General features: G+C 39.1%; 2 protein-coding genes across 3 annotated transcripts in view; one reads left to right on the forward strand and one right to left on the reverse strand.

Annotated features, from left to right (window-relative positions):
• The window catches only part of IRAG2 (inositol 1,4,5-triphosphate receptor associated 2), a 41,908-nt gene extending 41,206 nt beyond the window's left edge, over positions 1–702 (forward strand). The window contains exon 39 of the mRNA XM_074162834.1: positions 19–702. Coding sequence (XP_074018935.1) covers positions 19–262 — 244 coding nt within the window. The 3' untranslated portion in view covers positions 263–702. The remainder of the gene's footprint in view (positions 1–18) is intronic.
• Positions 597–25,326, reverse strand: DNAI7 (dynein axonemal intermediate chain 7). Of its 2 annotated transcripts, XM_074162681.1 has the most exons (16): positions 25,312–25,326; positions 21,848–21,929; positions 20,183–20,274; positions 18,870–18,971; positions 15,080–15,217; positions 12,804–12,950; positions 11,520–11,623; positions 8,994–9,273; positions 7,849–7,851; positions 7,134–7,233; positions 4,770–4,936; positions 3,673–3,817; positions 2,980–3,194; positions 2,168–2,335; positions 1,816–1,929; positions 597–998 (listed from the first exon to the last, which is right to left on the reverse strand). In XM_074162681.1, exons 3-16 carry the CDS (start codon positions 20,201–20,203, stop codon positions 723–725), a joined length of 1,980 nt encoding a protein of 659 aa, XP_074018782.1. In that variant the 5' UTR covers positions 20,204–20,274; positions 21,848–21,929; positions 25,312–25,326; the 3' UTR covers positions 597–722. The 2 variants fall into 2 exon arrangements, with proteins under 2 accessions (XP_074018782.1, XP_074018791.1); XM_074162690.1 differs by lacking the exon at positions 7,849–7,851.
• Positions 25,327–26,659: the final 1,333 nt, after the last annotated feature.

The following is a 26,659-nucleotide window of genomic DNA, read 5'->3' on the forward strand; positions in this document are numbered from 1 at the left end:
TCTGACTCTTCTGCACAGGTACAATTTAATGTCATCGTGGGCATCCCATTTCAAGGCTTCCTTTTCCAACGCGAACAAAACTCTCTGGGTTTCCGTTTCCATCCTGGTACTGCTCGCTGCTCTTACAAGCTTCCTCACGGGGCTGTCTCTTCAAAGACCAGCAGATGCAGCACCTGTCGGAACTGGGGACTCCTGGACTTCACTACAGCAACTGTTGTGGCCATATACAGGACTTCAACACAACGGACCACCCCCGGTATAACAAAGGTTCTGGCTTCTGTAGTTGTACTTGCAAGTTCTGGATGGGAGGCTGAGAGGCTGAGCTAGTATACTTAAGGTTACATATTGGGGTTAGTTGGTTGGGTTGTGGGTGCTTTTTGGGGAGACAATTTTTTCTTTTTTTAAAAAGCATGACTTGAAATTACGAAATACTTTTCTTCCCCCTTCCCACCCATTCTGACAAAAGTCACCTTTATAAGTACCTAAAAGTATCTTGGTTTTATTCATGTTTACAGTAAAGCAGGTAGTAATTTTGACCACAGCTAACAATAAATGACGAAGTGGTCTAGCCACAGGAGAATAAAGAACTTATTTTTGAACTTTATTTGCATTTCAGTCATTGAAGCTGTTCCAATGATTTGAATTGAAAAGGATTCAGGACTTGAAATGTAACTTTATTGAAAGCTTTTGATAATAAAGTTTAAAAGGAAAGCATGCAGTACTTAAGAGTATGTTAAAACTCTCGTAGCAAGGAGTAGCTGATACACAACATCAATAAACAGGCAGCTTGCTGCTTCCACTTTATCCATGGCTTCTTTGCTGGCAAAGTCTTTAAGCATGTGGTAGAGTGTGGAGTGAAATTCAGAATCATCTTCTAGCTCTTCTGAAAAAGCTTCACTGGTTTCAGTGATCTTGAGCTTTTGTGCTTTCTGACCATTAAACATATAAAGAGACCAGTCTTTGTCTTCGATAGAATCTGCTTTAAGATGCTCACTTACCTGTTGCAGGAGGAAAAAAAAGGTGCCGTAAGACGAAGCCCACGACACTGACAGTGTATATTCTAAATTCTGGGACACTCATGAGTGTAATATGACAACAAAACCAAGGTGTTGCTTTGACCTCCTAAAACAATACTAGCACTCTGTGCCTAAGAGACTGTATCGGGTACTGCATCAGCACTAAAATCTTCCATCTAGTTTGCCTCTGTAAAATGCAAGTTTTGGCCACTCCAGTATCATTTGTTCTAGTACTTTCTCCTGCAATTAAATTTTAGGCTAAATATTTGTATGCCACATGCATTTAACTTGAGAGTGGGAGAGCTTCTCAAGATCTCAACAGTATGGTACATTCTGTATCTACAACCAAAACTTGGGTGTATTTTTCTGTTTGTTTAGGAGAAGTTTTAACCCATGTGTTCTAACTCACAGAGGGAAACAAATCAATGCTTAAGTTGCTTATTCTCCCCCCCTTTACAGTAGGGAACAAATGAAAACCCATATGGACAAGAACAAATGGCCAGATATTAACAATAAAACTTGCACATCAGATTGCTATTCAGTTATAGTAGGCTGCTACTCATGAATATCAGCATCCAGCTCCATCATCCTAGCCTTGGCACAAATGCATGAGCTGTAAAGCAGGCTCTGAAGTTTTACTGAACACTGCTAAGAAGTCAACCCTAAATCTTAAAACTGCTGCACTTGAAGACAATGTTTGAGATCAATACAACTTATGGAAGTCAATTGTTTCTAACTCTTTAACTGTGATATACTTCTGTGCTGTTGTTCTCTAGAAGCTTAGTCTAAATCCACAGACCTTGAATACTACTTTCTCTTGACCTGCTTCTAGATTCCACTTGCTCCAGGCAAAAGCAAAAGCAGATGCAACCAGAGCCATCTGTTGATATGCCCTATCTTCTGCTAGGGGAGCCTGTAATGCAAAAGTACAAGTTAGAAAATATATATACCATTCAGACTAATTCCCTACATTACAGAAATGTAAAAAAAAAAAAGCTTGCTTTAACCAGAATTCACTGGGTAAGCTGCCAGAACACCTGTATATTTACCACCTGATCCTACACAACAGGGCTTCATCCAAGAAAATGTTACCTATGTGAAAAACAGGTTGAAAAAAAACTACAGGGAAAACCAACCACTCCTGCACTCACCTTCTTATTCACAGAGACATACTTGTGAGAATGCTCTCCTGGGAAAATATTCACACCAGCCTTTTTCAAAACTGCCCTTAGGTCAAGTGGGCTTATCCATTTTCCTGTCACATGGGAAAGCACATCTTTCTCTTCCACTGCTACTGAAGCCAACATACACTGATCACCCTGTTGTACAAACCAGGGAAAGCAACTTACTCATCATGAAAGCTATTTTGTGGCTTTGGCATCAAATACTAACGCTATCTTTGCTCTCCTGGATATTGCATACATTATCTACCACTCTGGTCTGTAAACTTTCATCCACATATCTTGAAGAAAGCCAGTTTTCTGTAGTTTTCTGCTGGTCTACTGGCCCATGCTTCTGCTCCATACTAACTTAAAATCATGTCTGTTACTGAACTGATTTATATGGCAATGAGCAGATGGATAATCATGTGTAACTTGAACCTCTAGAAGGAACAAGTAGCATTAGTAGTAGGTTGCTGAAATGCTTTTACTTCTCTCTCCTCCCAGCTACAAGAAGAAGAACAATTTTTAAGTCTTTAGCTGGTGAAGCAGTCTTGACTTCAGCAAAGTACTATCAACACCAAAGCACTTACTGGAACTTTGCAAAACAATAATACAGATGCTTTCTTCTGAGCAGTTCACAGAAAATAATGGAAATTAAATCACCAGTCACCAGTCAATCTAGGGACTTTCAACCGGGGAACAGTGAGATTCTTGTGGTTCTTAATAAAGGGCACTGTAATAATTCTGTAATTTTTTTTTTTTAATCTGCAAATGTTTTATAAAAAAATTATTTACAGTACCTTAATTTGTATCTGAATTGTTGCAAAGACTGTAGTAACTCTAAGTAGTGCTTCATCCGTACCAGTAGGTCGCAATTCCCATGCCTGATATAGCATGTTGCAGTGAACATCCTGGAGAAGTGCTATTGTGTAAAAGGCATCTATCTCAAAGGTGATACTCTTTTCTTGTGTTTTATATGTGATGTTGCTGATGCCATCAGTTCTCCACTGTTGGCCTTTACCAAAGGGATGCAAAAATACAAAGATGGCTATGTAAAGCTTCTGCTCGTGACAGGTGCTGGGGAAGAATTAGTGAGTAAAGACATCCTAGGTTAACTAATATTCAGAGATAAAGCATTAGGCACAAAACAAAGAGAATTCACTTAAGGTAAAAAAACTCCCCTCCTTTTAATTGTCTTTAAGTACAAGACTGGGCTAATTTTCACAGGAAAGCTTCTCCTTAATCTCAAAAGAAATAAAAATAAATAATAAAGAAATCCTAATGTAACTGTCATTTTTTTACTGGCTATATAGCAGTCCGTAAGTTCATTTTCAACTAACTTCAAACATAAAACCATTTTAATAGATTCTACTCTAGTATCTTCTTACTTCATACTTTTCTAATAAGTAGAATACTACATTCTGGAAATACTCAAACTCGGGTATAAATCCCATTATTCAAACTTGAAATAAATTTAAGTCCTCAACTGGTACCTGCAGGATCCCATCGGGCTATTACAGGATCCTTAAAATACATCACATCGTCAGAAAGCCTAAGGGTTATCTGTATGGGTGGATGTGTGGCACCGTCAGCCTCTTCTGGGGGATATGTGTATGCCTCCAGTCCAACATCAAGTAACTTTGGCAACATGGGAAAAGGACAGAGAACATTTTTATTAGAAAATGCAGTACCCTACTTCTTTTCTTTTTTCTAAGTCCACTCAATCACCTGTGGAGTTTCCTAACTTTTAAACTTTATTAGTATTAATGGTTTGCTAATATTGCATGTTTTCAACACTTGCCCATTTCCAACTGTGCTGTTGAAGACAGTAGAAGAGCAACTACGAACGGGCCTTTGAACCCTTTATGTGCCTCACAGTAGGCATAGTCACTTTTTAATAGATCCAGAGTCTTCAAAAAAACCCCAAGAGCACCTGAGAGGCAAAACCAGATATAATTCCACACAGTGTCAAAGGGAATGAAAGCGGTCACAGGTGATTGGTAGTGCAGTTCTATGTGCTCGCCTGGGGACAAAGATCCCACATCTCTCCCTCTGCCCACAGTCCTGCTTGATTAATTTGCATTGGAATTTCATTTCTTAAAGTTTTTCAGCTTCGCTAAAAACTGTGATGTAGGTTAATGCTGCATAAGGCTCCACGAGTGGGAAAACTAGAACACATTGGCTATGTCTTACAGCGTATCTTACAGAGCCTGGCACTGAACTGGCAGTAATTTTGTTAGCGTCCTTTTTTAAGTGTACCTTTCATATATGAACATCTAACAACTTTTCTCTTTGATTTTACTTTGTCCAAGAGTATGTTCCAGCACAGCAACCTGTGCTAGAAAACGCTGATGAGAAAACAGCTGTTGAGCAAACAGCTCTCCAAGTGCAGGCTGATCTGTTCCCCACAACTGCTCCAAAAATTGGCCTAGTGTACTTGAAAAATTATTTGAAAAACTTGGTCCTTTAGTTTGCTGCTCAAGCAATTGTGTATACACTGCTTATGTACGGTGGTGATGCACCTCCAAACAACTCTTCAAGGATGACAGGGAAGAGGACTGCACAGGGCGTAATCTCTTTCCTCACTTACCTCCACCATATTCCAGTCCTTGATTTTTTTGACCTGCGGTGGAAGCCGCAGTGCGTCGATGTGGTACACGCCACCCACTGGTACAAACTGTTGCAAATCAACAATGTTTTCATCAGTTATCGCCTCTTCTTTTTCATTTGTATTTTCCTGCATCGGTGGATCCTGAACTAAAAAAAAAAAAAAATATAAAACCAAAGAACATGAGTTAACTTGGGGGCTTAAACTAAAACACTGAAGTTTCCCACTTCTAGTTTTCCCACAAAAAGCCCATGTGCTTGAAGTGCTTCACGCTCTGCGGCGTTTCAGCACCACCTACTGGTGTTGTCCAAATCTTTTACCAATTAATTGAAACGCAGGGAAAGACAGCAGGACAAGGAAAAGCACTTCTTGTTTTGGTACTGAGCTTTTTAACAGATTAATCTCTACTCTGATTTTGTCAAGCCAACAAGATTTGTATAGGAATAAGGTTTTACTGACAAAATGAGTCACATCATTAATCGCCGAAGAATTTCACAAGTATACGCTACAGTAGATTCCAGACAGGTTTAATAAGATTGTATTGGTATGAAAAGAAATGAGGCTAATAAAAAAAAAATAACAGGCACCTACAGATCATGTGCTGAAGGTGAAAGATAGCTAATATTTATGAAGAGCAAGAGGGATTTAATATGAAACGTAATTACGTAGCTATTACATACATATATCAATTTAAGTTTTAATTAATTGGAAAATGATACTAGAAGGCATCAATGCCATGGAGCAAAATGCCTAGAAATGTTGTCTTTTTAAAAAAAAAAAAACACAACCAAACAAGCATGCCCACATAAACCATTGCACCGGATGTTACAGAAGGAGGATGGAAGTGGTCAAGTACCGTAAATCTTAAGAAATTTTGTTTTAGAGAGTGAGATAACCTCCAGAAAATGACAAATATCTATAAAAGCTTTCTTCAAGCTTGTCAAAAAACGTGAAAATGGTGTTTATAATGTCAGATTTAGTTGCATTATGCAGAGATGTTACTCTGCTGTACTCACACAACAGAACATCCTTTTCCAATTATTCAGAGAAAAAAATTACAGGAAAAATCAATTTACATTTTACTACCAGCCACAGTGGTAGCTTGCACTTTAACTTGCTTTTTAAAATAATAATTAAAAAATATTTAAGTGTCTTCAAAACAAAACTATTCCTTCTCCCAAGATAAACTAACTTCTTAACACTGGTACAATGAAGCTAAATCCTGAGGAGAACTGGCTGTTGTTGCAGTCCTGGTTTTTTCCTCTCTCCTACCTGGCTGAATTCAATTTTCATTGAATTTCTGGTAACTGAGTATCCTTTCAAACTCTATTCTGAAAATTGGTTGAATGGGTTTGCAAATCATTAGCATACCAGCAAAAGCATAATTTCATAGGCCTTCTCTCCTTATTAAAACAGATAAACAAGCTTGAAGACGTTCCGGTACATTTAGTGCCCTTCTGCACACACACATCTCACTTAATACTATGGTAGGGATTTGCAAAGCCTTACTGAAATAAAATAGCAAATTCCTCCAACTGAAGCCCAAGTTCTTTATATTCTCTGGAAAACCACCTTGTTTGGGTGGTCTTTAGGGTTTAGTCTGACAACTGGTTGCTTGGACTGTGCTCAGCAGAAAGTGTTGTTTGTTTGGGTTGTTTGGGGTTGTTTTTTTTTACAACAAGGCAAAGGCTGTACAGCTCAGCTAAACTATGCTCAACAGTTTGCAGTTGTTTTATTTAAGAGTGTCCTACAAGAAAACTGACTCTTATTAAACCAAACGACACCACAACACTGAAGAAATTTGTAACTTAAACTTCTGTGGGACAGATAAACACTTTTAGTTCCTAGAATTAGGCCCTCTTTTAGCAAAGTATATCAGCGTGTATCTTGCTTTAAGTGCACGTTTAAGTAATACTCAGTAATACCTATATTACTTGAGTGCCTTCCATTATATGCATTTAAATAATTTATTTCTGAGGAAGTCAATCTCGCCATACAGCCTGGCAGATTCATAAAGATTGTCTGTCTCGCCCATAAACATACATAAGTGTATGCATAATAATACACAAACATACATAAACATACTAAATACGTCCATGAACATAAATAATAAATAAATTAATTAAAATAAGTGTGGGTACAAAATTCATCTTCCTATCCATCCTGTTTTCACTGTGCATTTAACAATCATTAATAGAAATGTCAACAAACCTCAAGTGTTATCAGAACATCAATATATTTACAAACTTTGTTCCATTCACATGGAAATCTATATCACGATTCCATATATAAAATAAAATGTTTAGAATGTCATTTTGCAGTACTGCACATAAACTAGCCAAATACCTTGCGACAGTATGTCCAAGATTTCTGATTTCTTCTCAGTTTCCTCCTCTGTCTCGTTTATACCAGCTATGCTATTGTTTTCTTTGAATGAGCTAGCACTCTATATAAAAAGCAAAAGATGTTTTTTCATTAGTCAGAGACAGACACAGTAAAGAAGAGGGTATCATCTCCTTCAAGGAGAAAGAGTACAGTCCCACTCCTTCAGCAACGTTTGCATCAATCTCGCAACAGGGTCAAGGTTTTAGGAGAAATCACTTCTACTTAGCTAGCAAAGATACTTTTGATTAAAGGTACCCTCCAACTTTGTAACCAGACATATAAATAGAGATAAATAATTACTTCAGTTCCACAGCAAATTCCATCTCGAGCTCTCCAAGTACCATACAAGCACTTAACCTTTTTAGCAGTGGGTGCACTCAAAAATTTGTTTATGCCGACATTACAGCTAGAAGGGTGACACAAACAAAACTTAAGCCAACACTGAATTGAAAGCCATACTGAAACTCTGCAAGAACCCCCGCTTGCAGTCGTAGCCTGTGCTTTGCCATGATATTTTATTCCCTTTCTCACACTGTTTTCTATTTTCAAAACATTACCCTAGATTTCCAGCCAAATTTCCAACCCAGATATGATCTCATCCCTGTCTTCTCTGGAAGCACAGAAGTAGACAAAAGGCGGTTCAGTGTACGAGCCATCCGTTTGGAGGCAAAGGCACCTCCTGCCAGTGCGTGGGAGGAAGACACATCTCCCGGAACAGGACAGAAGGTGAGGGGAAAGAAGTGTTTACACACATAAATGTGGGGGAACTCAAGGCAGAGCCAGACAGGAGGAGGGACTGCAGTAGCTGAGACAAGGGAAGGCCTCAGAGGGAACAGGAAAATTCACAAAACTGGACTGACAGAAAGAGAGTAAGACCTGGGAAAGAAAAAGAGATGGAACGAAATGAGGAGCCTGCAGAAAGTCTGAAAAATGTAGGTGAAAAGTGCTAAGATACCAGATTTGTCACACACAAAAGAAAAAAGGAACTAAGAAAAATGGGATTTCAAGCACTGATTCACTACAAGGTATCAGGGACTGAAAAGGAAAAAGGCAAAGATCATTGCTCCAAATGTATTAAAAAGGCATAAAACATGATGGTTCGCAGTTATTTGTACAGAAATTTTAGATAGAGAACCTGAGTCACCTATCTGGAGGTCACAGATAATACTGAAAGTGAAAAACCCAAACCCAGTAACAAGAATACAAAACCAAGCCAGCCCCACAGCCCCCAAAGCCAACACACTCCATTGGGGAGTGCTGATGAGGGGAATCCAGCAAATACAAACCGAATTGGGACAGCCCTCTCTCTAGTGGCAAAAGCTTTCGCGTGCAGACACTGAGCAACCAAATAACTGCTCAACCTAGACCTGCTGAACTGCATCCTATTCTGCACGCTGCTAATTGTCCTCATATTGGGTTCCTGCGGTGATCTTATGGGGCTGTCAGTTTCTCAGAAGCAGAAAATAAGTCACAGATTTATGGAAATATCTTACAATGGCACCTAACATTCCTCACGGATTGATCCTACCCTTAAACTGCCAACCAAATGCCAACTCATGCATGCCAACTGCACGGCGACTACCACACCCTGTCCAAACGACCCTTTTCTTCGGTACAACAATCTTTGGCCATTCACCTTCCACTCTCTTGAGAAGGTCTGTGGCACTGTATTAACACAAGTTGCCTTTTTTCTGTAAACCGTTGAAGAACCTGGCTCTCTCAGGCACAGGACACATTAAGAAGTTGTTAGACCATGACTGGGTTTCAAGTAACAATAGCAAGGTAGAATATCCTTTGGTGAGATTTTTTTTTTTAACCTACCTTTCTCCCATCAGAACACATTTCTTTTTCAGTGGGCGTGTTGGGCTCTTCTCTGGTTTTCTTTTCCTCTTCTTCGGGTTCTTCTACGTTGTCCTTTGAATGCTGAGTTAAGTCTTCGCTATCTAGGACTTCCAATTTCGGCACACTCTGACACTGCAGCCAAAGTGGAGATACATGATCATAATGAGTATGCAATATGCGAACAGCAACACTGCTCACAGCCAGCGACTTTGGAAGATCAAATCCATGCTCCACATCACAAAACACGTGATTTTTGAACCTGTAAATAACAGTTAAAAAAAAAAACACAACACATTCCCGAGTAAGATTGGCAGCATTTACTTTTATATTTCTTCGTAAGTATTCAAATTTATGTTCTACACTAAAAGTCACCTAAATTCACTTTTGACGCACGGCACAGTCTAAGAAATACAGTGGGATGTCACGATACGCTTCCTGTTCTGTACTGACACGTATCTGTAACCCCTCCAGAAAAACTGTAACTGTATTAAGGAGATGAGGAGCTGCAAAATTAACGGTCCTGATAGGATAACAATGAGGCAAAATCAGACAGCAGCTCTTCTACGCAGTACATTTCTGGTAAATTTAAATTAATTAAATTTAAGTTTAATGCCTGACTAACTTAATGAGCAAATCCTATATGGGTGAAGTCAGTCACCAGACGTCTACATTACATCAGTCTCAGCATCTTCCACATAAAACCCAAAGATACAGAGATGTAAAGGTAATTTCAATAATCAACAGAATTACACAGCCACCGGGGGAACAGGCTAAGAGAAGCAATAGGAGGCCAACTTGCATCAAATCATAGAACAGTTTGGGTTGGAAGGGACCTTAAAGATCATCCAGTTCCAACCCCCCCTGCCCTGGGCAGGGACACCTCCCACCAGACCAGGTTGCTCAAAGCCCCATCCAGCCTGGCCTTGAACACTTCCAGGGATGGGGCATCCACAGCTTCTCTGGGCAACCTGGGCCAGTGCCCCACTACCCTCACAGTTCAAAATTTCTTCCTGATATCTGGTCTAGATCTACCCTCTTCCAGTTTGAAGCCATTACCCTCATCCTATCACTATACGCCCTTGTAAAAAGTCCCTCTCCAGCTTTCTTGTAGGCCCCCTTCAGGTACTGGAAGGGCACTATAAGGTCTCCCCCGAGCCTTCTCTTCTCCAGGCCGAACAACCCCAACTCTCTCAGTCTGCCCCGACAGGAGAGGTGCTCCAGCACTCTGATCATCTTCGTGGCCCTTCTGTGGATCCTCCCCAACAGGAGGGTCCTTCCTATGCTGAGGACTCCAAAACTGGACACAATACTCCAGGTGGGGTATCACCAGAGCAGGGTAGAGGGGCAGAATGACCTCCCTCAGCCGGCTGGCCACACTTCTTCTGATTGCAGGCTCATGTCAAGCTTCTCATCAATCAACACCCCCAAGTCTCCCTCAAGGCTGCTCTCCAGCTATTCCCTGCCCAACCTGTATCTGTGCTTGGGATTGCTGTGACCCAGGTGCAGGACCTTGTACTTGACCTGGTTGAACTTCATGAGTTTGGCATGGGCCCACCTCTCAAGCCAATCAAGTATCTAATGTGTGAACTTGGGTTCTTTCATCAGATACAGAAGTTTGTTACTCATTGCAATTTCTGCCCAACCAAAGCCAGAACAATTCAAACAATACTTATTTTTGGGTAAGATCCGCTGGTCACAAGTTCTAAAAATCTTCTAGTAAATGAACATTTATTTTTTAATTCTTGTTTGAAAATTTTAGATGCATCTCTAAGATGACAAAAAGGCTTTAACACTAGCCGAAGTGGGCTCTTCCTGCAGGTCAGTCTGACCTTGCTCAGCACCCAGCCTTCTAGTTGTCTTAGCAAAGCTTACACCAACAGGTCCTTAGTCAAGGCAAAGTACTTTTACCAAGTTATTCCTCAGATTTGTGGAGTGGGAGTAGGAAGTCCACTCAAAAATCTTTTTTTTGAAAAACGTATCAGTTAAAGGGCAATCTAATAAAAAAAAAATCTTAGATTCAGAACCCACTATGGAGGATATTTGCATCCCAGGCTCTAGCATCTTTTATCTAACAGAGAACTGAGCACAAAGCATCATTCACCACTTTGCAAACAACTGTAACAGCTTAGAAACTATTTAATGCATCAGCCAGAAACATTACTTCCAGAGGAATTTAAATTCTCTGCATGAATTTTATTGTTTTCCTTTAAAAATTTTTCTGGCAGTAACAGTGTTCAACTGTATAATTTTAAGAAACAAATCATAGATATATCTACTTATAACTACACACATATATAAAACACTCCCGTTTCTTTAATAAAACGCTGACGTAACTGGTACCTTCCTTAACAACAGGTTGGTATGAAATCCATCAGTTGGGAGTCTGTGGAATGAATGCTATTTAACGTGAAAAAGATTATGAGAAACTGGTTCTTGGTGTTTACTCGACTTGGGTAGACAAGGCCAGGTCTCATTTCAAATTCAAAGAATTTCAATTTGCTGTACCTCACTTTCTTCTTCAGATTGGCCCAAATACAGAAAGTAACATTTTTATCCTTTATGACTGCCTGCATATTTCCGGATTCAGAATCTTCATACATATTAGCTGTCTACAAAGAAAAAAGCCACATGTTTTCTTCTTATTTATATCACTTTGATTTACTTACATTTACACTTGAATAAATAGAAAAACACACGTAGGAATAAAAATATGCCAGACCAAGCTCAGGTATGTTGCATTTATGTACTAAAACATGACAGTTATAAACTCAAATCTCTTTGTTAAAATTTGAACTACATTCGTTTTCTTCCTCTGACTTCATCAATTCTGTCAGTCAACTACTGACAAATATGGGGTCTCACATTATCCCCTTCAATGGTACTGCCTATCTCCCTTAATCATGTGCCCTCAAAAATACCTCTCAGGACAAGTTAAAGAAAAAGAAAAAAAAAAAAAACACCAAAAGAAGGACTTACTGAGCAATAAAGCACTCCTATCCTACAGTCACTGCACAGATTATTTTATAATTTTGTCAATTTCAAACTTGTGAAATGATAATTATATTAGGAGTTTAATCCTAAATTCAGTAAAGACAATCAAGAATTTAACATTTCTTAATGGGTTTTGACTGTGAACAAACATACAATTGATTCACTATTTCCTTTACTTTTTTTCCTTTTTTTATTTCCTCTAGCTATATTCTTTTGCTAAACATACTTACATATATGATTAATACATTTAAAATAGCAAGCAAGATCACTACCTAAACATACACGCCATGGAACAGATTCCAAAGTCATTTTCGTTTTCCTGTTTAAATACTTTTTACTTTTCCCAAGATCTTAGTCTAAAAAATGTTTTAGTCATATGAACTTGTATTAAAAAATGTGTACAAGCTAACCTTATGACCTGTTTTTCACATTTGGAATTATAGTCAACAAGCTTTAATTTAAATCACTGAGACAAAATAGGAAACAAACTTCATATGGCGTCCCTTGTTTTCAACATCTCCAGATCTCACAAAATTTCACAATAATTTAATCTTAAATGTCTTTATGATGGGAATTTCCACTGTAAAGCTAAGATTTTCATGGGTTTTGAAGAATTACAAGTCTGATACCTGCTATACACATGATCTGGAAACTCAAATGCTAAATTTGGAAACTCATATACTAATCTCTATGACAGTTTAAGAACAAACAAACCCAACCATTATAACAAGACACTTGTAGTTAACCTTGTAGTTATGTGCACTGCGCATGTTACAACTTCAAAGGCGTAAATCTTACTTTAAGGAGGTGCTCTGTAGCTCCATTGTACTTCTGATGAAGCAGATTCTGCAGTTCCAGAATAGATTCCTGGTACTGGAGTGTTTCTTTTTCTGTTATCTCATTTGGTGGTGTGTCCAATAAAAGAAACTGCAACTTCTCAATTAACTAGAAGACATTATATGTGGGAAAAGTATCTCTGTTTTGACACCATCCTTAATATACTGTGTGTTATGTCATAAAAAACCTGAGGCAAACTTACTTCATTTGTACCTAAACGTATCTTGGTTGCAGAAATAATCTTTTTTTATTATATCTCTAGAAATTTTGCTAAGCCAGTGTTATCAGACAGACAGTCAACCACACAAAATGCTGGAAATTCCAGGGTCAAGTCTGCCTGCCTTCATTCCTCTAGTGCAATTCCTTCATTCCTTGACCTGTAGGCTGTGAGATCTCAGCTTATGGAATAGACCATTTATTGAACCGGATTGGTCATATGAAGAAACCTTTTGGTCAAAAACTAGTTTTAATGAAAAGCTTACAGCTTTATTTTGGAACATATTTTCTCTAGTAATAATCTCAACTATGAAATCTTAAAAAAAAAAAATAAAATAGGAAGACATACGGCAATTACATACTAATTCTTTGAACAATCCTTATCGTGAAGTCTAGAACTCTGTCATAACATTGCTGTCTTTTAATACATGCTAATATTTTAACATCTAAATACTTGTATAGAACTAAAAAAATTCCTGGCTGGCCAAAGCGACTTGCAGCACTGAGATGGAGGATCAGATTATATTTTATGACTCCCTTTCAGACTCGCCAGACTCTTCTTCCTCTTGCCCTGTGGAATCACAGCGCTGCTGCTCATTAAAAGTGTGGCAAAGCAGCAGCAGAATTGTAACTAGTATACTGTCTTCTTTATACTGCTCCCTTAACGTGGTCTACCTCGACAGCACGGTGGTCCCTCTCCACTCCGAACTGCTGATATCCACGACCTCACAGATCAGAGTGTTTAATAGTTTCCTCTAAAAACGTGTAGAACAGGAAAGAAATGCTCAAGTGTTTTAGACCAAGAGAAGACAGACTTTTTGACATCACCTTGCATTTCCAATAGGGGTGAAAAAAAAAATAAATAACCTATCTTCTAGTATCACGTAATACTCTACTGAGCATACACTGCAAGGTAGTTTACAGCATCTGAACTAGCTATCACTGCTTTGGTGTAGAGCAGGGTGGGAGGCGCGTTGTGTGTTGGGCGTCTGTGGGAAAGACGTGACAGCTGGGAGAAGAGAGGAGAGAAGGAACGAAAGTGGGCAGTTGCCAGGCTTTTTACTTGGTTTACAGTGCAGAAGAGAAAGGGAGGAGCCACCTGCTGAAATTCTTAGAAGGAACCAGCACACTCCCCACAGGCTCAGCAAAAGGCAGTATGGGGAAGGTGAAAATTGCAGCACCCAGCAAGCATTGCAAGATAGGAAATCTAACACTCAGAACCAAACCAGCCCAAGGAAAGTTGTCTTACACACGTGACTTTCACCCCCAATTTCTGGAAGGCCACATTTAATTTTCTTAACAACCACTATAATGTTAGCATAAATGAAAATAAAATCCTAGGTTTACAGAGCAGTGATAAATTGCTTAAAAATTGCCTTACAAACCATCAGTGGTTGGTGGCTTGCATCTTGGGAACTCCTGCTCTTACGTGACAGTTTACAGGTTGTAAATGTTACACAATAAGGCTGCTGCCACCAAAGCGTCTATATATGCCACCAAAGCGTCTATATTTCACAGAAAGAGTGGTCGGGCATTGGAATAGGCTGCCCAGGGAGGTGGTTGAGTCACCATCCCTGGATGTGTTTAAGAGCCGTTTAGATGTGGTGTTGGGGGATATGGTGTAGGGGAGAACTTTGTAGAGTAGGGTAGATGGTTGGACTCGATGATCCCAAGGGTCTCTTCCAACCTGGATGATTCTATGATTCTATGAAATGACATGAGCTTGTATGTTCTGGCTCATGTTTAAAGTGTATGTAGCAGGGAAGGTGGATGTTGGAATACTAGAGCTCAGTGTAGAAACATTACACACAAATTCCTTAAATGTGCTGCATATTTAAAGTCAATACTCATCTTCTTTAGAGTTAACAATAAATCTGTAATTAAAAAATGTAAAACCTGAAGAAAAACTTCCAGGTTTTGAAGGTTATAGCCAATTTCAGTCATTTGGCTGAAAAAAAAAAAAAAAGGAAAAAAAGGAAGGGGGACGGGACTGTTACGGAAAATACCATTTTCACACTCACATTTAGCACCTGTTCTCCCTTCTCCATCACAAGCTGAATGTCCTCATTTTGATCTTCACGCCATAAGCTCATGAAAGTATTTATTTCCTGCAGTACCGTCGGGTCAGGACTTCCATCACAACTGAGGTAGCGCTCCCACTACAGAAAATGTTCAAAGAAAAGTAGATACAGGCACGTGGTGCAAATGACTATCATTATTACAAGAAAAAGGAGGATTCTGAAAGACAAATATATTACAGTGATACATTCACACCTGCATCTAAACAGGACTCTAACACCACCTGGCTTATCACTATGCCAGAAAAAAAAATAATTTACTTGGATATTAATGTGTTAAGTTGCTTCTGCCCACCTAACATTTGCTGTTTACACTTACTCATTTATCAGTGGTTTCTGTTCTGCTAGGTAGAGCTTGCATGTCTACAAAAGCAATGAATTCAGTACCTGCCACCAATGAGGGGCTGAAAGATTAAATGACTGAGAACATAAATGAGGTGGTGCAGGTGGAAGAGGCAGATGGTTCTCAAACCAGATATCGCCAACAGAACTGAGAATTCCTACGCTGGCAATAAAGCTGCTTAAGAGCCTTCTACTCAAACATGTGTATTCCTCCTTTCTCTGCCTCTGAAGGAGATTTCCTCCTCCTTACCAGCACTAATTCAGCTGTTAGAAAAATCTCTGGTGGCAATGTGAAACCCTAGATTTATTTATTTATTTTTAAACAATTTTATTTTCAAATCAATTATGGTCATTCTTATATGTGGGAGAAGAAAAAAAAAAAATCAGTGACAGGCTAAACCCCGTCACCTCTACACATAAGCCTAACATTGGCTCATGGGATCAATTTATCACCTCTAATGTAATGTTTATCATCCATATAGTAAGATAATAAGGAAACATTGCCTCACTGTTTACTGGGAAGATTAATAACACAATGTTACTGCAGATTGCATTACAATGTAAAATGGATCTTTTAAAGCAAAAGCTCTTGTATAATTGCATTGTCAACCACTTCCATAACCCTTTCCACTGAATTAAAAAAAATCCACACTAACAGGTGAGTGGTCAGTGCACTGGAAATTCCTTTATAAAAGATTGATCAATCTTTAGTAATTAAAACATCTGAGTTCTTTTTTCACATCTTTGCGCTTAAAAGAGAGCTTCAGTTTCATCATCAGGAGAACACATCCTTAGAAATAACAGCACTTGTTCTTTGAGAAAAAGGATAAATTTCATGATAATTTGTAAATGTATCTGTTAATCTGAACTGTTCAGAAACGGACATGGAAACTCAGCATTTGGTATTATCTATTTCTTTTGCCCTTAATATTCTTAACAAATATTCTAAACAAATTCTGAATACAAAATCTGGTATTTCCCATAATCTATCAGTATTTTATTTGAAGATTAATTTTTAAAATACTAGTCCTATTTTGTCATTATTTTTCAAAACGAAAAATTTCTTATATTTCTTCTTCCAACAAATACTCTTCAGAAACACGCATAAACCACAACTGTCCCCTTTCAAAAGAGCCAACAGATTCTCTTGTTCACAAGGATAATAAAGTCAGAGCTCATCATCAACTGAAAAAGGTAATAAAAATCATCCAAAGGCGTCAAGATGTAACTAGGAAGCTATCATGCTGCACCCTTGTGGCAATGAAGGCCAAGGGCCTTCACATTGCCTTGTGGCAATGAAGGTCAAGGCTACAACGAGCAGAGTGTAAGCAGCGAGCCCAAGACTGTTCCCTCCGCAGGGCTCCTGAAGCCACATCTGCAGTGCTGCATCCAGGTTTGGGTCCCTCAGTACAAGAGCGGCAAATGGGAGAGTCCAGAGGAGGGACATTAAGACGGTTAGGGTCCTGGAGGAAACAACTCAGGAGGAAAGGCTGAGCTTTGCTAGCCTGGAGAGGACTAACAAAGGAAAGGGAGGAGCTAATTGCAATCTATCATTACCTAAGTAGGGGTTATAGAGAAGACAGAGGCGAACTTTTCCCAGAGGGGTGCAGCGATGACGCGTGACCAGCAGGAGTAGGGAGGTGATTGTGCCCCTGTACTCAGCACTGGTGAGGCCACACCTGGAGTACTGTGTCCAGTTTTGGGCACCTCAATCCAAGAGAGATATCGAGGTGCTGGAGCGGGTGCAGAGGAGGGCAACAAAGCTGGTGAAGGGCCTGGAGAATAAATCCTATGAAGAGCAGCTGAAGGAGCTGGGACTGTTTAGTATGAGGAAGAGGAGGCTGAGGGGAGACCTCATCACTCTCTACAACTACTTGAAAGGACACTGTAGAAAGGTTGGTGCTGGTCTCTTCTCACAGGTAACTAATGACAGAACGAGAGGGAATGGCTTCAAGCTCCAACAGGGTAGGTTTAGACTGAACATTAGGAAAGAATTTTTCACAGGAAGAGTGGTCGGGCATTGGAACAGGCTGCCCAGGGAGGTGGTTGAGTCACCGTCCCTGAATGTGTTTAAGAGCCGTTTAGATGTGGTGTTGGGGGATATGGTGTAGGGGAGAACTTTGTAGTGTAGGGTAGATGGTTGGACTCGATGATCCCAAGGGTCCCAACCTAGACGATTCTATGATTCTATGACCTCAGGAACTTCACAGGTTGGAGGCAAAGCTCTCTGTTAGACAGCTGGACCTTACGAAGAGGTGCAGCTCTCTTTCACCAAAGATGAAAGATCTTCCAACCTAGATGATTCTATGATTCTATGACGCGTTATGACAAAGAAGCAAAGATCAACAAGTTGTAACAAGGGAAATGCCAATTGCATTTAAAAGAAAGTTGTTACAATGAGAGTGGTAAAGCAGCCAACTAGGCTGCCCAGAGATGCTGTGGTATTCCCACCCTTAGACATTTTCAAAACCCAACTGAGCCCCTTCATCTAACTCCAGAGTTTGCCCCGCTTTGTGCAGGAGGTTGAAGTATATGAGTTTCAGATGTTCCTTCTAACACGATTTATCCTATGATTCTAAATTTGTTCCACAGAGGCTTTATAAAGGATTAAGTAATACACAAAACAAAGAGAAAATCCTTGTGTCTACAAGTCTATTTAACCTTGCTTGGAACCAAACTGACCAAATATCATTCAGACGATTACTGAATGATGTTTGATGGATTCACAAGAGTTCTACTAATGTGTTTCTATACCTTATTATTTAAAATTTAACTTCACAGGCATGTAGCACTATTGGGTGATAATTCAATCTTCATTTATGCCACCCTAAACTGCAGACATGAACTCTTAGCTGCATTTTCACGTATTTCAAGCCCTGATATCTGACCTAGATTTCCACTGTGTCCTTCAAAGTTTTGGCAAACCTCTCTCCAAATAATGACCTGTGATTTCCAGGAATCACTGGAACAAATGTTGTCAATTGTGTCAAATTCTACAAAAATATTTTTAAGCTCTGGTAGAGAATTTTTTGTGGAATGTTTAAAAGTAGAATGAATTAAACAAATAGAAAAGGAAAGACAAATACCAGAACATCGGAAACTACACAATTCCTCTTGACCGCTGGGGTAAGCTGTGGGGCCCTAATACTTTATCAGCCACACAGACTCCTCTTTGGCCACGTTTCTTCTCTGTGTACAGAGAAGTATAGAATACAGAGGAGAGTGAGCATGGCCAGTTACTACCTTGAGATGGAACTTGAAATGCAGTCATAGCATGCACCTAAATTCAAGAAATGGAAGCATTCCTGGGTCCTGCAATGGTGACATAGCCTGAAGTCTCTTCATTGTCTAACCTCTACGACACTGGGCAGATTTTGGAAAGAAAGCTTACCTTTGCATTTGCTCTATAATCTGTTTTCCACTGCTGTGCAGACAAAAACTTCTGTTCCAGTGAATGAAGTTCTGCTAGTTCAGACTCCCTTCGTTCTTGATCCTGTTTATATATATATATATATATCAAACAGAGGAATTAAACGTTTTATTTACTTCTGACAGTTATTTTATATCAAGGGAAAAAATTGGAGATATTTGAATGCATTTTCATTTACACAAATCCAAACACTAATAAATTGCTTTTTTTATGAAACATTTAATTGAGAAGACTGCAGCAGTTTGCAATATGTTATTGTCATCACATTAGTTGCTGAGCCATATGATAAACATAACGTGTCATATGATTGTTAACCTCTCACTTGAACAGTTTCCATATTCCTGGATCTAGCTCTAATTAGAGCTGCTAAAAAACGTAAGCATATGTTGGAAAAACCGTGCAAGATATTTTTTTTTCCTTATAATTTCTATCATTTTAAATTCCTCCGTTCCCTATGGGAAAAAAATGCTCTGTGAAGGACAAGAGGAAAAGGCAAGAGTGATTTTTTTTCTGAAAAAATAAAAAAGATAATTTAAAAAAATGTAGTAAATCTCCTTTTAGAAAAAAAACAAACACCAAACCAAACCAAAATTATTTAGATATCACCAATCAGTTTTTGTTCTGAATTCCAGTCTTCTCAGAAAAATAAACATAGATATTTAAATACACACACATATACACACACAAATCAATGCATCTGCCCTAACAGGTAACCAGTTCTAGAATTTATACCAAAATTTTCTTGCCACAGCTGTACCAAATGTAATTACGGGGAACATAAAAAAATACATACAAATGAAAATATAGTGGAAATAGGGGGAAAAAAAAGTCCCAAAAGTTAACGTATTAAACAATACGCTAAAATACAAAAAAGCATCATCTTTATGTATCAAAACCAGGGAAGACTATCTCATCTCAGGGAATTTTTCTGAATGAAAGCCAAACATTGGCTTAGTGAAAGAATACTATAGAAAAAAAAAATCAGCACCATTTCTCTTGACTTCAAATGCATTTTGTTTTACTGAATTACTAATCCAGCTCACTACCTTCTAAACTTGCAGGATCTTATTCAAGAATGCCTTTCAGTGGCTTGGCTAGATTTTTCATGACTCATTTTAATGTAGTGATGCAAGAAAATTTTCTCTACCTTGTTCCCAACAATAGGGACCTAAGGAAATTCCATCCTCACACTAAATTAATAATGTTTTACAGACCTTGTCACCAGTTTAGATATAGGATTAGAATTTTTCAGTAACCATTGAGTATGAACTAACTTTTGCCTTGAGGTTTTCCATCTGCTCTTGTTCAATTCTCTCCTTTTCAAGTCTTGCTGCTTCTTCTTGCTGAGCTTGCAATCGAGCTTCCTCTGAAGATTGGGAAATATATCAAGATCATAATTATGTTTTGCTTAATAAAACCAGACAAATTATTTTGTTATTTGCTGTAATAACAAAACAACCATAATAATGAGCAACATAAAGTCATATCTCCTATTGCCCAGAAATCTTCCCAATGAGCCACGTTTAACTTGAATCATAGTACTAAAACACACTGGCACTACCCACACCAGCCTGTGGACTGTCAAGTCCACATGCAAGTGGACTTACTGGACATACCACTGGACGCAGGGATGACTAAGCCCTCTTCTTCACTTCAAGAAGTAGCGGCAGGAGTGCCCTCTCCCTTTATCTACAGCTTCAACAGGCCCAGGTTCTTAATCCAATGTCTATGGTGAAACTGCCCGAGTGGTTCAGCCCCAAGTGAATCTTCTCCTTTCCTACAGCCTCCAGTGGGTACCTCAGTCTTAGACCTATTCGTTCATCCAAGTCCTCTTCAGGACCAGTCACTCCTGATCACAGTTTTAGCTTTTCTTTGCTGCCATAGGGACTAGAAAATTAGAGAGGATATGAAAACTAAAACTGATTTCATCTAAAGCTAGCACAGCCTATGCATCAATCCGGATGTTCCCAAACAGTAGCTTGAATGTCACCGCCTCCAGGTATAGTATACTACACTTCAAGTATATCTGTGTTGCACAGAGGCAAGAGCAACAGCAGTTCCCAAATCTGCCTGTACTCACCCAAGCTGCTACTCCCACCCACAAAGGTTAACAAAATCACAAAGGTGATCACTAAGTGGTCACTAAGTGGTCACTTAGTATTACTAGCAGTCATGGCATGCCCAAACCCCCCTCAGGCTGGATTAATTGCAGAAATAGAAGCAGAGGGGATGGATCTGGTATTCAGAGAGGGGTATCGGGTTGTGATACTAAACGGCAGGAGCAGATGCGTTCAGATGGGGAGGACGGGTCAAGCCACGCAACTGGGACTTCATTTTAAGGGATACAGTAAACAGAAAGATCTTGAAGAAGTGGGTGGAGAATCAGTCACTCAGTAGAGACAGAAGAAGCCCAAGCAAACTACACTTTAATCTTCCTAGTTTGTAGTCACCTTAACCGCTAACCCTTCAGAACAGCAGCTAGCCCCTTGCCAACAGAAGCATTCTGCTGGCCTCCTCTGGAAAAAGTCTTTTTCAGAGGATTTCTATTGACTACTGATAACTAGGCTTGAGAGGAGAGAGGGGAAAAAAAAAAAGAAAAAAAGAAATGCAATGTTTTATGGTATTCTAACTTGCTGAGAATATCTCAAAAGGTAATGGTAAAAGAGAAAAAAAAAACCTAATTCGTCCAACCATCCTCCTTCCCAAGTTCCTAATGGCAGCAGAAATAACTAGAGAATAGAGTATGGCTCTAATAGGAAAGTGAGATGTGGGAGGCGGTAACGAGTAGATTTTGGCCCACACAAGAAGAGAGGGAGGAATCACCTGCGTTTGTGAAATAGATACTGATGCACATATAGTTTAGGAAATTACTTTCTGACCATTTATTTAAAATAAGTGATTTGTGCCATCACATTCCCTATACATGAAATGCACAGTACCTTCCTCTTTCAGCCTCCTTTCTTCTTCTTCCTTCTGTAGTCTCAGTTGTTCAGCTTTGCTAATTTTCTTTTTGCCACCGGACTTAATGTTTGCAATAAATTAAAAGAAAACAAATGTCAACGTTACTTTAACACATTTTGGGACATATTCACCCCCTATAACTTTGCCCTTTTAATCTGATCCCTGAATTAAGATTTTGGACTTCCCTAAACAGTCAATGAAGCCTCCGAAGCGGCAGTCCACACCATGGACTCTATTTTCTTCTCAGTTTCATGATGCAATATATGCTCTCACAATTAATATATTATTCTGCTAGACACTCCTGAACACAGCCACACCAGGGGAATATGAAAATTTCTTGTTTTAAAGTGGAAATTGAGTAACAGCTAGATCTGCTAAGTGGATATTACAACTTCAAATGTTTTGGGAAATATTCCGAAGTGTATTTCGGGATATAGGCAAGTCTGGCATTTAGAAGCATCTAATGCACAAGACAACTAACAAAGAGTTATCTTTACTGTTATAAAATCCTAACTGCAACTCAAGACAGTTTACCATTCAACCTCTAGGTTAATCCTAGAATTTTTAGGATTATAAAATATTTTAAATTTGGGGTTCTCAGAAATTACCTTCCTTATCAATTCTTTGCAGTCTGGGTAAACATTTAAAAAAAATAAAAGACAAGGTAAGTAATATCCAAAATCTACTGCCATGAAACAGATTAATCAAAATAGAACACTTGCTTTTGTCTTGTAAGTCATGGCATTCATGGATTCCTCACTGATGACACCCATAAAAATTTGATAATTAGATCTGTGCACATGAGGCCACATTGTCTTCAAGAGATTTGAACAGCTAGGATGTGGAAAGCATAATTCTCTTTGGATTTGAAGATTCAGATTTGGCCCCTCGCTTCTTGCCTCACCAGCAAACAGGAAGATTCTTGGATGGGGTTTTATTTTTACTATAAATTTGTTTGGGTTTTGTGCTTGTTTTTTTGTGTTGACACAGTCTTCCAATGTTTAATCAAACATGTAGGATGAGCACCGTCACTAGAAAACAGCACTTAAAATAAAGACACTCGAGGACACTGATTCCCTGTTAAGGCAGTAGCTAAAGCAGCCTAAGGCTGCGATCCTCACCAAGCGCATGGTTACTAAGGACTAAATTATCTTTATTCAGTTTTATTCAGTGTTTACACAAGTAACACTGCCATTGCATTGCACACGTAATAAACTTGCGGTCAATGTGCCTTGACTCCATCTGGGGTTGAGGGAATGATACCAGGGAGGAGGGCTGTTCCTGAAGGCAGATGCTGCAAAGACAAGGCCTGAATATAACAGATTAAAAAAAATAAGCGGGGCTGTGGGGGAAGATTGGCCAGGAAGCAAACCAAAACAAGTTCACGGAGCTTGTAAAAACAAGGAGGCTGATTTAGTATCGAACTGCAAAATTAATTCACAGCCAACATTATTGTTTACGAGTGGGACAGATAAGGGTGGGGTTTTTTTTTGTATACATGAGAAAATAAACCATGATACGCTGCACAGGCTCCAGCATGTAGAGAAAACAAGGAGTGACAGCAGTCTAAACTAAGGCTGAAAGCAAAGGCATGGATGACAAAAGCCAAGATGTCAAGGAAAACAAATGACTTGCATTCGGCGGTGTATCTCTGTGCCGGCTGAACAATGGTATTCTGCTACTGACACACACAAACGAAAGAGAATTAAATCAAATCAAATGTTTACTTTTTTAAAACATAGAGAATATAGAATGTAAACGGGCTGAGGGAGAGGCAACGTGAAAAGAGGAGGAGACACACACTTTACCTAGACATCTGACCTGGTTGGTGCGTATCAGAGAGCTGAATCCCAAGTCCCCAAGCCACCAACTGGTGAGACACAAGCGCTTACAAGGATTCAGTCAGGTCAGGCGGAATGACTAAACCAGTATGAGTTTCATCCACGGTGTCAGCAAGAGAATATAATGGGATGGTACCACAATATAAATAAGCACTAAAGATCAAAGGCATCTCTTAGGAATCCAATCCCCTTTTTCCTCAGAAAAATGGGTACAGAATGGTACCAAACCAGCACAGTAGCACAGTGCCCATCTTGCAGAGGTGTAAATAAGGCAATAAAGAGACAACAAAAGAGGACTTCAGTCCGGACAGCTGCAAATGAACATGATGGTATTGTCAAGTCTTCCCACCCACTCTACCCGGGTATTCCTAATATTTGATAAACACTGTTACAAGTAATCCAACTGACAGGGAACTTAGAAATAATCAAGGAGAACCTTTGTAATTTATCACACAAGAAGTGTGTTACGAATACTGTTATTTCACATTTTGATTCTGAATAGTCTATTTTCAGATATAAATAACTACTTGAAAGCTCTTCACTTTACACTGCTTTGCATGGCAATAAATATATGCAGAAATGTAACTTTGAATACAAAGGTTATTGCGAAGCTTGAACAGAAGCAATGGTGAAAATATAGGGCCAACAACAAATGCACAGCCACCAAAGTTATCGCGAATCTTGTCACATTTGTTACCAAAACATTGATTTGCAAAATTCTCCTGGAACAGAGTCAATAAAACCCACAATTCTACCCATTACAATTTCAGGGAAGAATCAGTTCCTCCCAGTTAAAAATCAATCAATCAATCAATCAATCAATCTGATTATTTTTGTCTCAGTGAAAATGGAAAATCTGCCTGTTTCAGTTACTTATAATCACTTTTTAGTCAACTTCTCATATTCTTATGATTTAACATAGTACTGACAAAACCGAGATGCACAGTTCTCCAAGGAATACGTTGGAACGTGTTCTTTTTCGGAGGAGGGATGGATAATTTCATTATCACTGAATTAAGATTAAGCCACAAGCATGAATTTATGCAATCCACTTTCCCCATGGACTTCTGTCTGTTGTCCCCCCTACCCAGCAGGTTCCGTGTCCAGCCTGAGGCTTAAAGCCAGGACACCGGCACTCTGCTTGGACACCCACTGCCCAGCAAAACACACAGCGGCTACGCTTGCCACCTTCTCTCTAGCAGTTCTGCAGGAACACAACTCGGCCTCCTTGCAAAAGACAAGTTTAGTGTCCTGGAGATGCTTCTTCCTCTTTCAAATTTGACTGAGCCTGACCAACCAGCTCAGAAGAAATACAGATTAAGAAAACAAAAAAACCCCACCTTTTTCTTTTTAAAAAGCAAATTTGCACACAATTACAGTGTCACAGGACCCTTTTTTATGACAAAACCTCCTAAAAATAATGTTTTGTAGAAGTTCAGTCCAGAAGTAACTGACGCTTACTTTAATTTCAGTATGAAGTGCTTTGTAATTTTACTCATTTCATTTCCAAAATAACAGAATTGTGCTGGCACACTATCTAAATGAACACTGCAAGGGTCAAAATGCTGTATGTGAATTAGAGCATACTTCTGCCTACCTACCTTTTTTTTCTTTTTTGGACCCTAGAAGATCAGGGGGAAAAAAAAAAAAAAAAAGGAAAGTGAGCATCAGAGAATAAGGTAAAAGGGCATCGAGTATTAAGGAATAATTAGAAAATACAACTATTCTGTAAAATTAGATGAGATTAACTATTGAAAAATTGTAACGACAATAATTTCAATATTGCAGAAAATTAGCCACTAACACATGACTCCAGATGACCATAGTTTATCAGGCTGGCTTACACGTATGGTTATAGAAGTATATCCACTTATTCCCAATGTTAAAAAATTAATGTACAATAAATACGTAATTTATTACATCATGCGATGACCTAGCAGAACACAGAAACACCACCGGAGGCTTTTCTTATTCATGGGGAAACTGCACACAAAGTGAAAAAATGTAATTAGGGGACTTCTCCAAGCCACTACAGGAAATAAGAAGAGATTCTAGAAAGCCAAACATCTAACAGTGAATCCCTTATTTGATTTACCAATTACCTTTTCTGTGCAATGTCTAAATATTGCCATGTGAATTTATATAATCTGAGTGTGAATAGTTACCCATGGGAGAATATTTGGAACTTGATGATCTTCAAGGTCCCTTCCAACTCTAACCATTCTGTGGTTCTATGATTCTATCTTACATACTGGGAGGGAGGAGAGGGGGAGGAGGACTATAATGATTTTCAAAAATGGGAATTGTAGCTTTTACCTTTAGATTATTTCATATGGTTGTTAATGAGCTATTTGTATTATTTTATCCTGGGTTTATAGCAGATATTTGCAAATATTTCCTCACTGTAAATACACTACATTTAACTTTTTTACATTTAAGGTGTGTCAATTTAAAACAAGTAAAACCAAAAGCAAAGCAGGACAGATCAGAAATTTAAAGGAAGCTGAATAATACTACATAGGCATTTTGCTGGCACAGAAACGGTGTACTGTATAGTGTGGAAGCTTTAAGTCTAGGAGGAGAGTGGGACTATTTGGACATGAAAATGATCAGGGGGCTGGAGCACCTCTCCTGTGAAGAAAGGCTGAGAGAGCTGGGGTTGTTTTGCCTGGGGAGGAGAAGGCTACAGGAAGACCTTATTGCAGCCCATCGGTATATGAAGGAGGCTTATAAGAAAAACAGAGAAAAACTTTTTAATGAGGCCTGTTGAGCCAGGACAAGGGACAACGGGTTTAAACAAAAAGAGGGTAGATTTAGATTGGACTTAAGGAAGACATTTTTTACAATGGGAGCGGTGAGACAGGTGTGGTGGAACAGGTTGCTCCATGAACAATACTGAAGCTGTGGATGCCCCATCCCTGGAGGGGTTCAAGGCCAGGTTGGATGGGG

This window comes from Numenius arquata, chromosome 2, assembly GCF_964106895.1.
Source record: "Numenius arquata chromosome 2, bNumArq3.hap1.1, whole genome shotgun sequence".
NCBI lineage: Eukaryota > Metazoa > Chordata > Aves > Charadriiformes > Scolopacidae > Numenius > Numenius arquata.

Coding starts and splice junctions, on each gene's coding strand:
- DNAI7 (XM_074162681.1), bottom strand. CDS start 20,203: ATGGAAAACCTCAAGGCAAAA. Junction 9,274..11,519: donor AATCTGAAGAAGAAAGTGAG/GTACAGCAAATT, acceptor TGTTATTTACAG/GTTCAAAAATCACGTGTTTT. Junction 4,937..7,133: donor CTTGGACATACTGTCGCAAG/GTATTTGGCTAG, acceptor TTTTTTTTTTAG/TTCAGGATCCACCGATGCAG.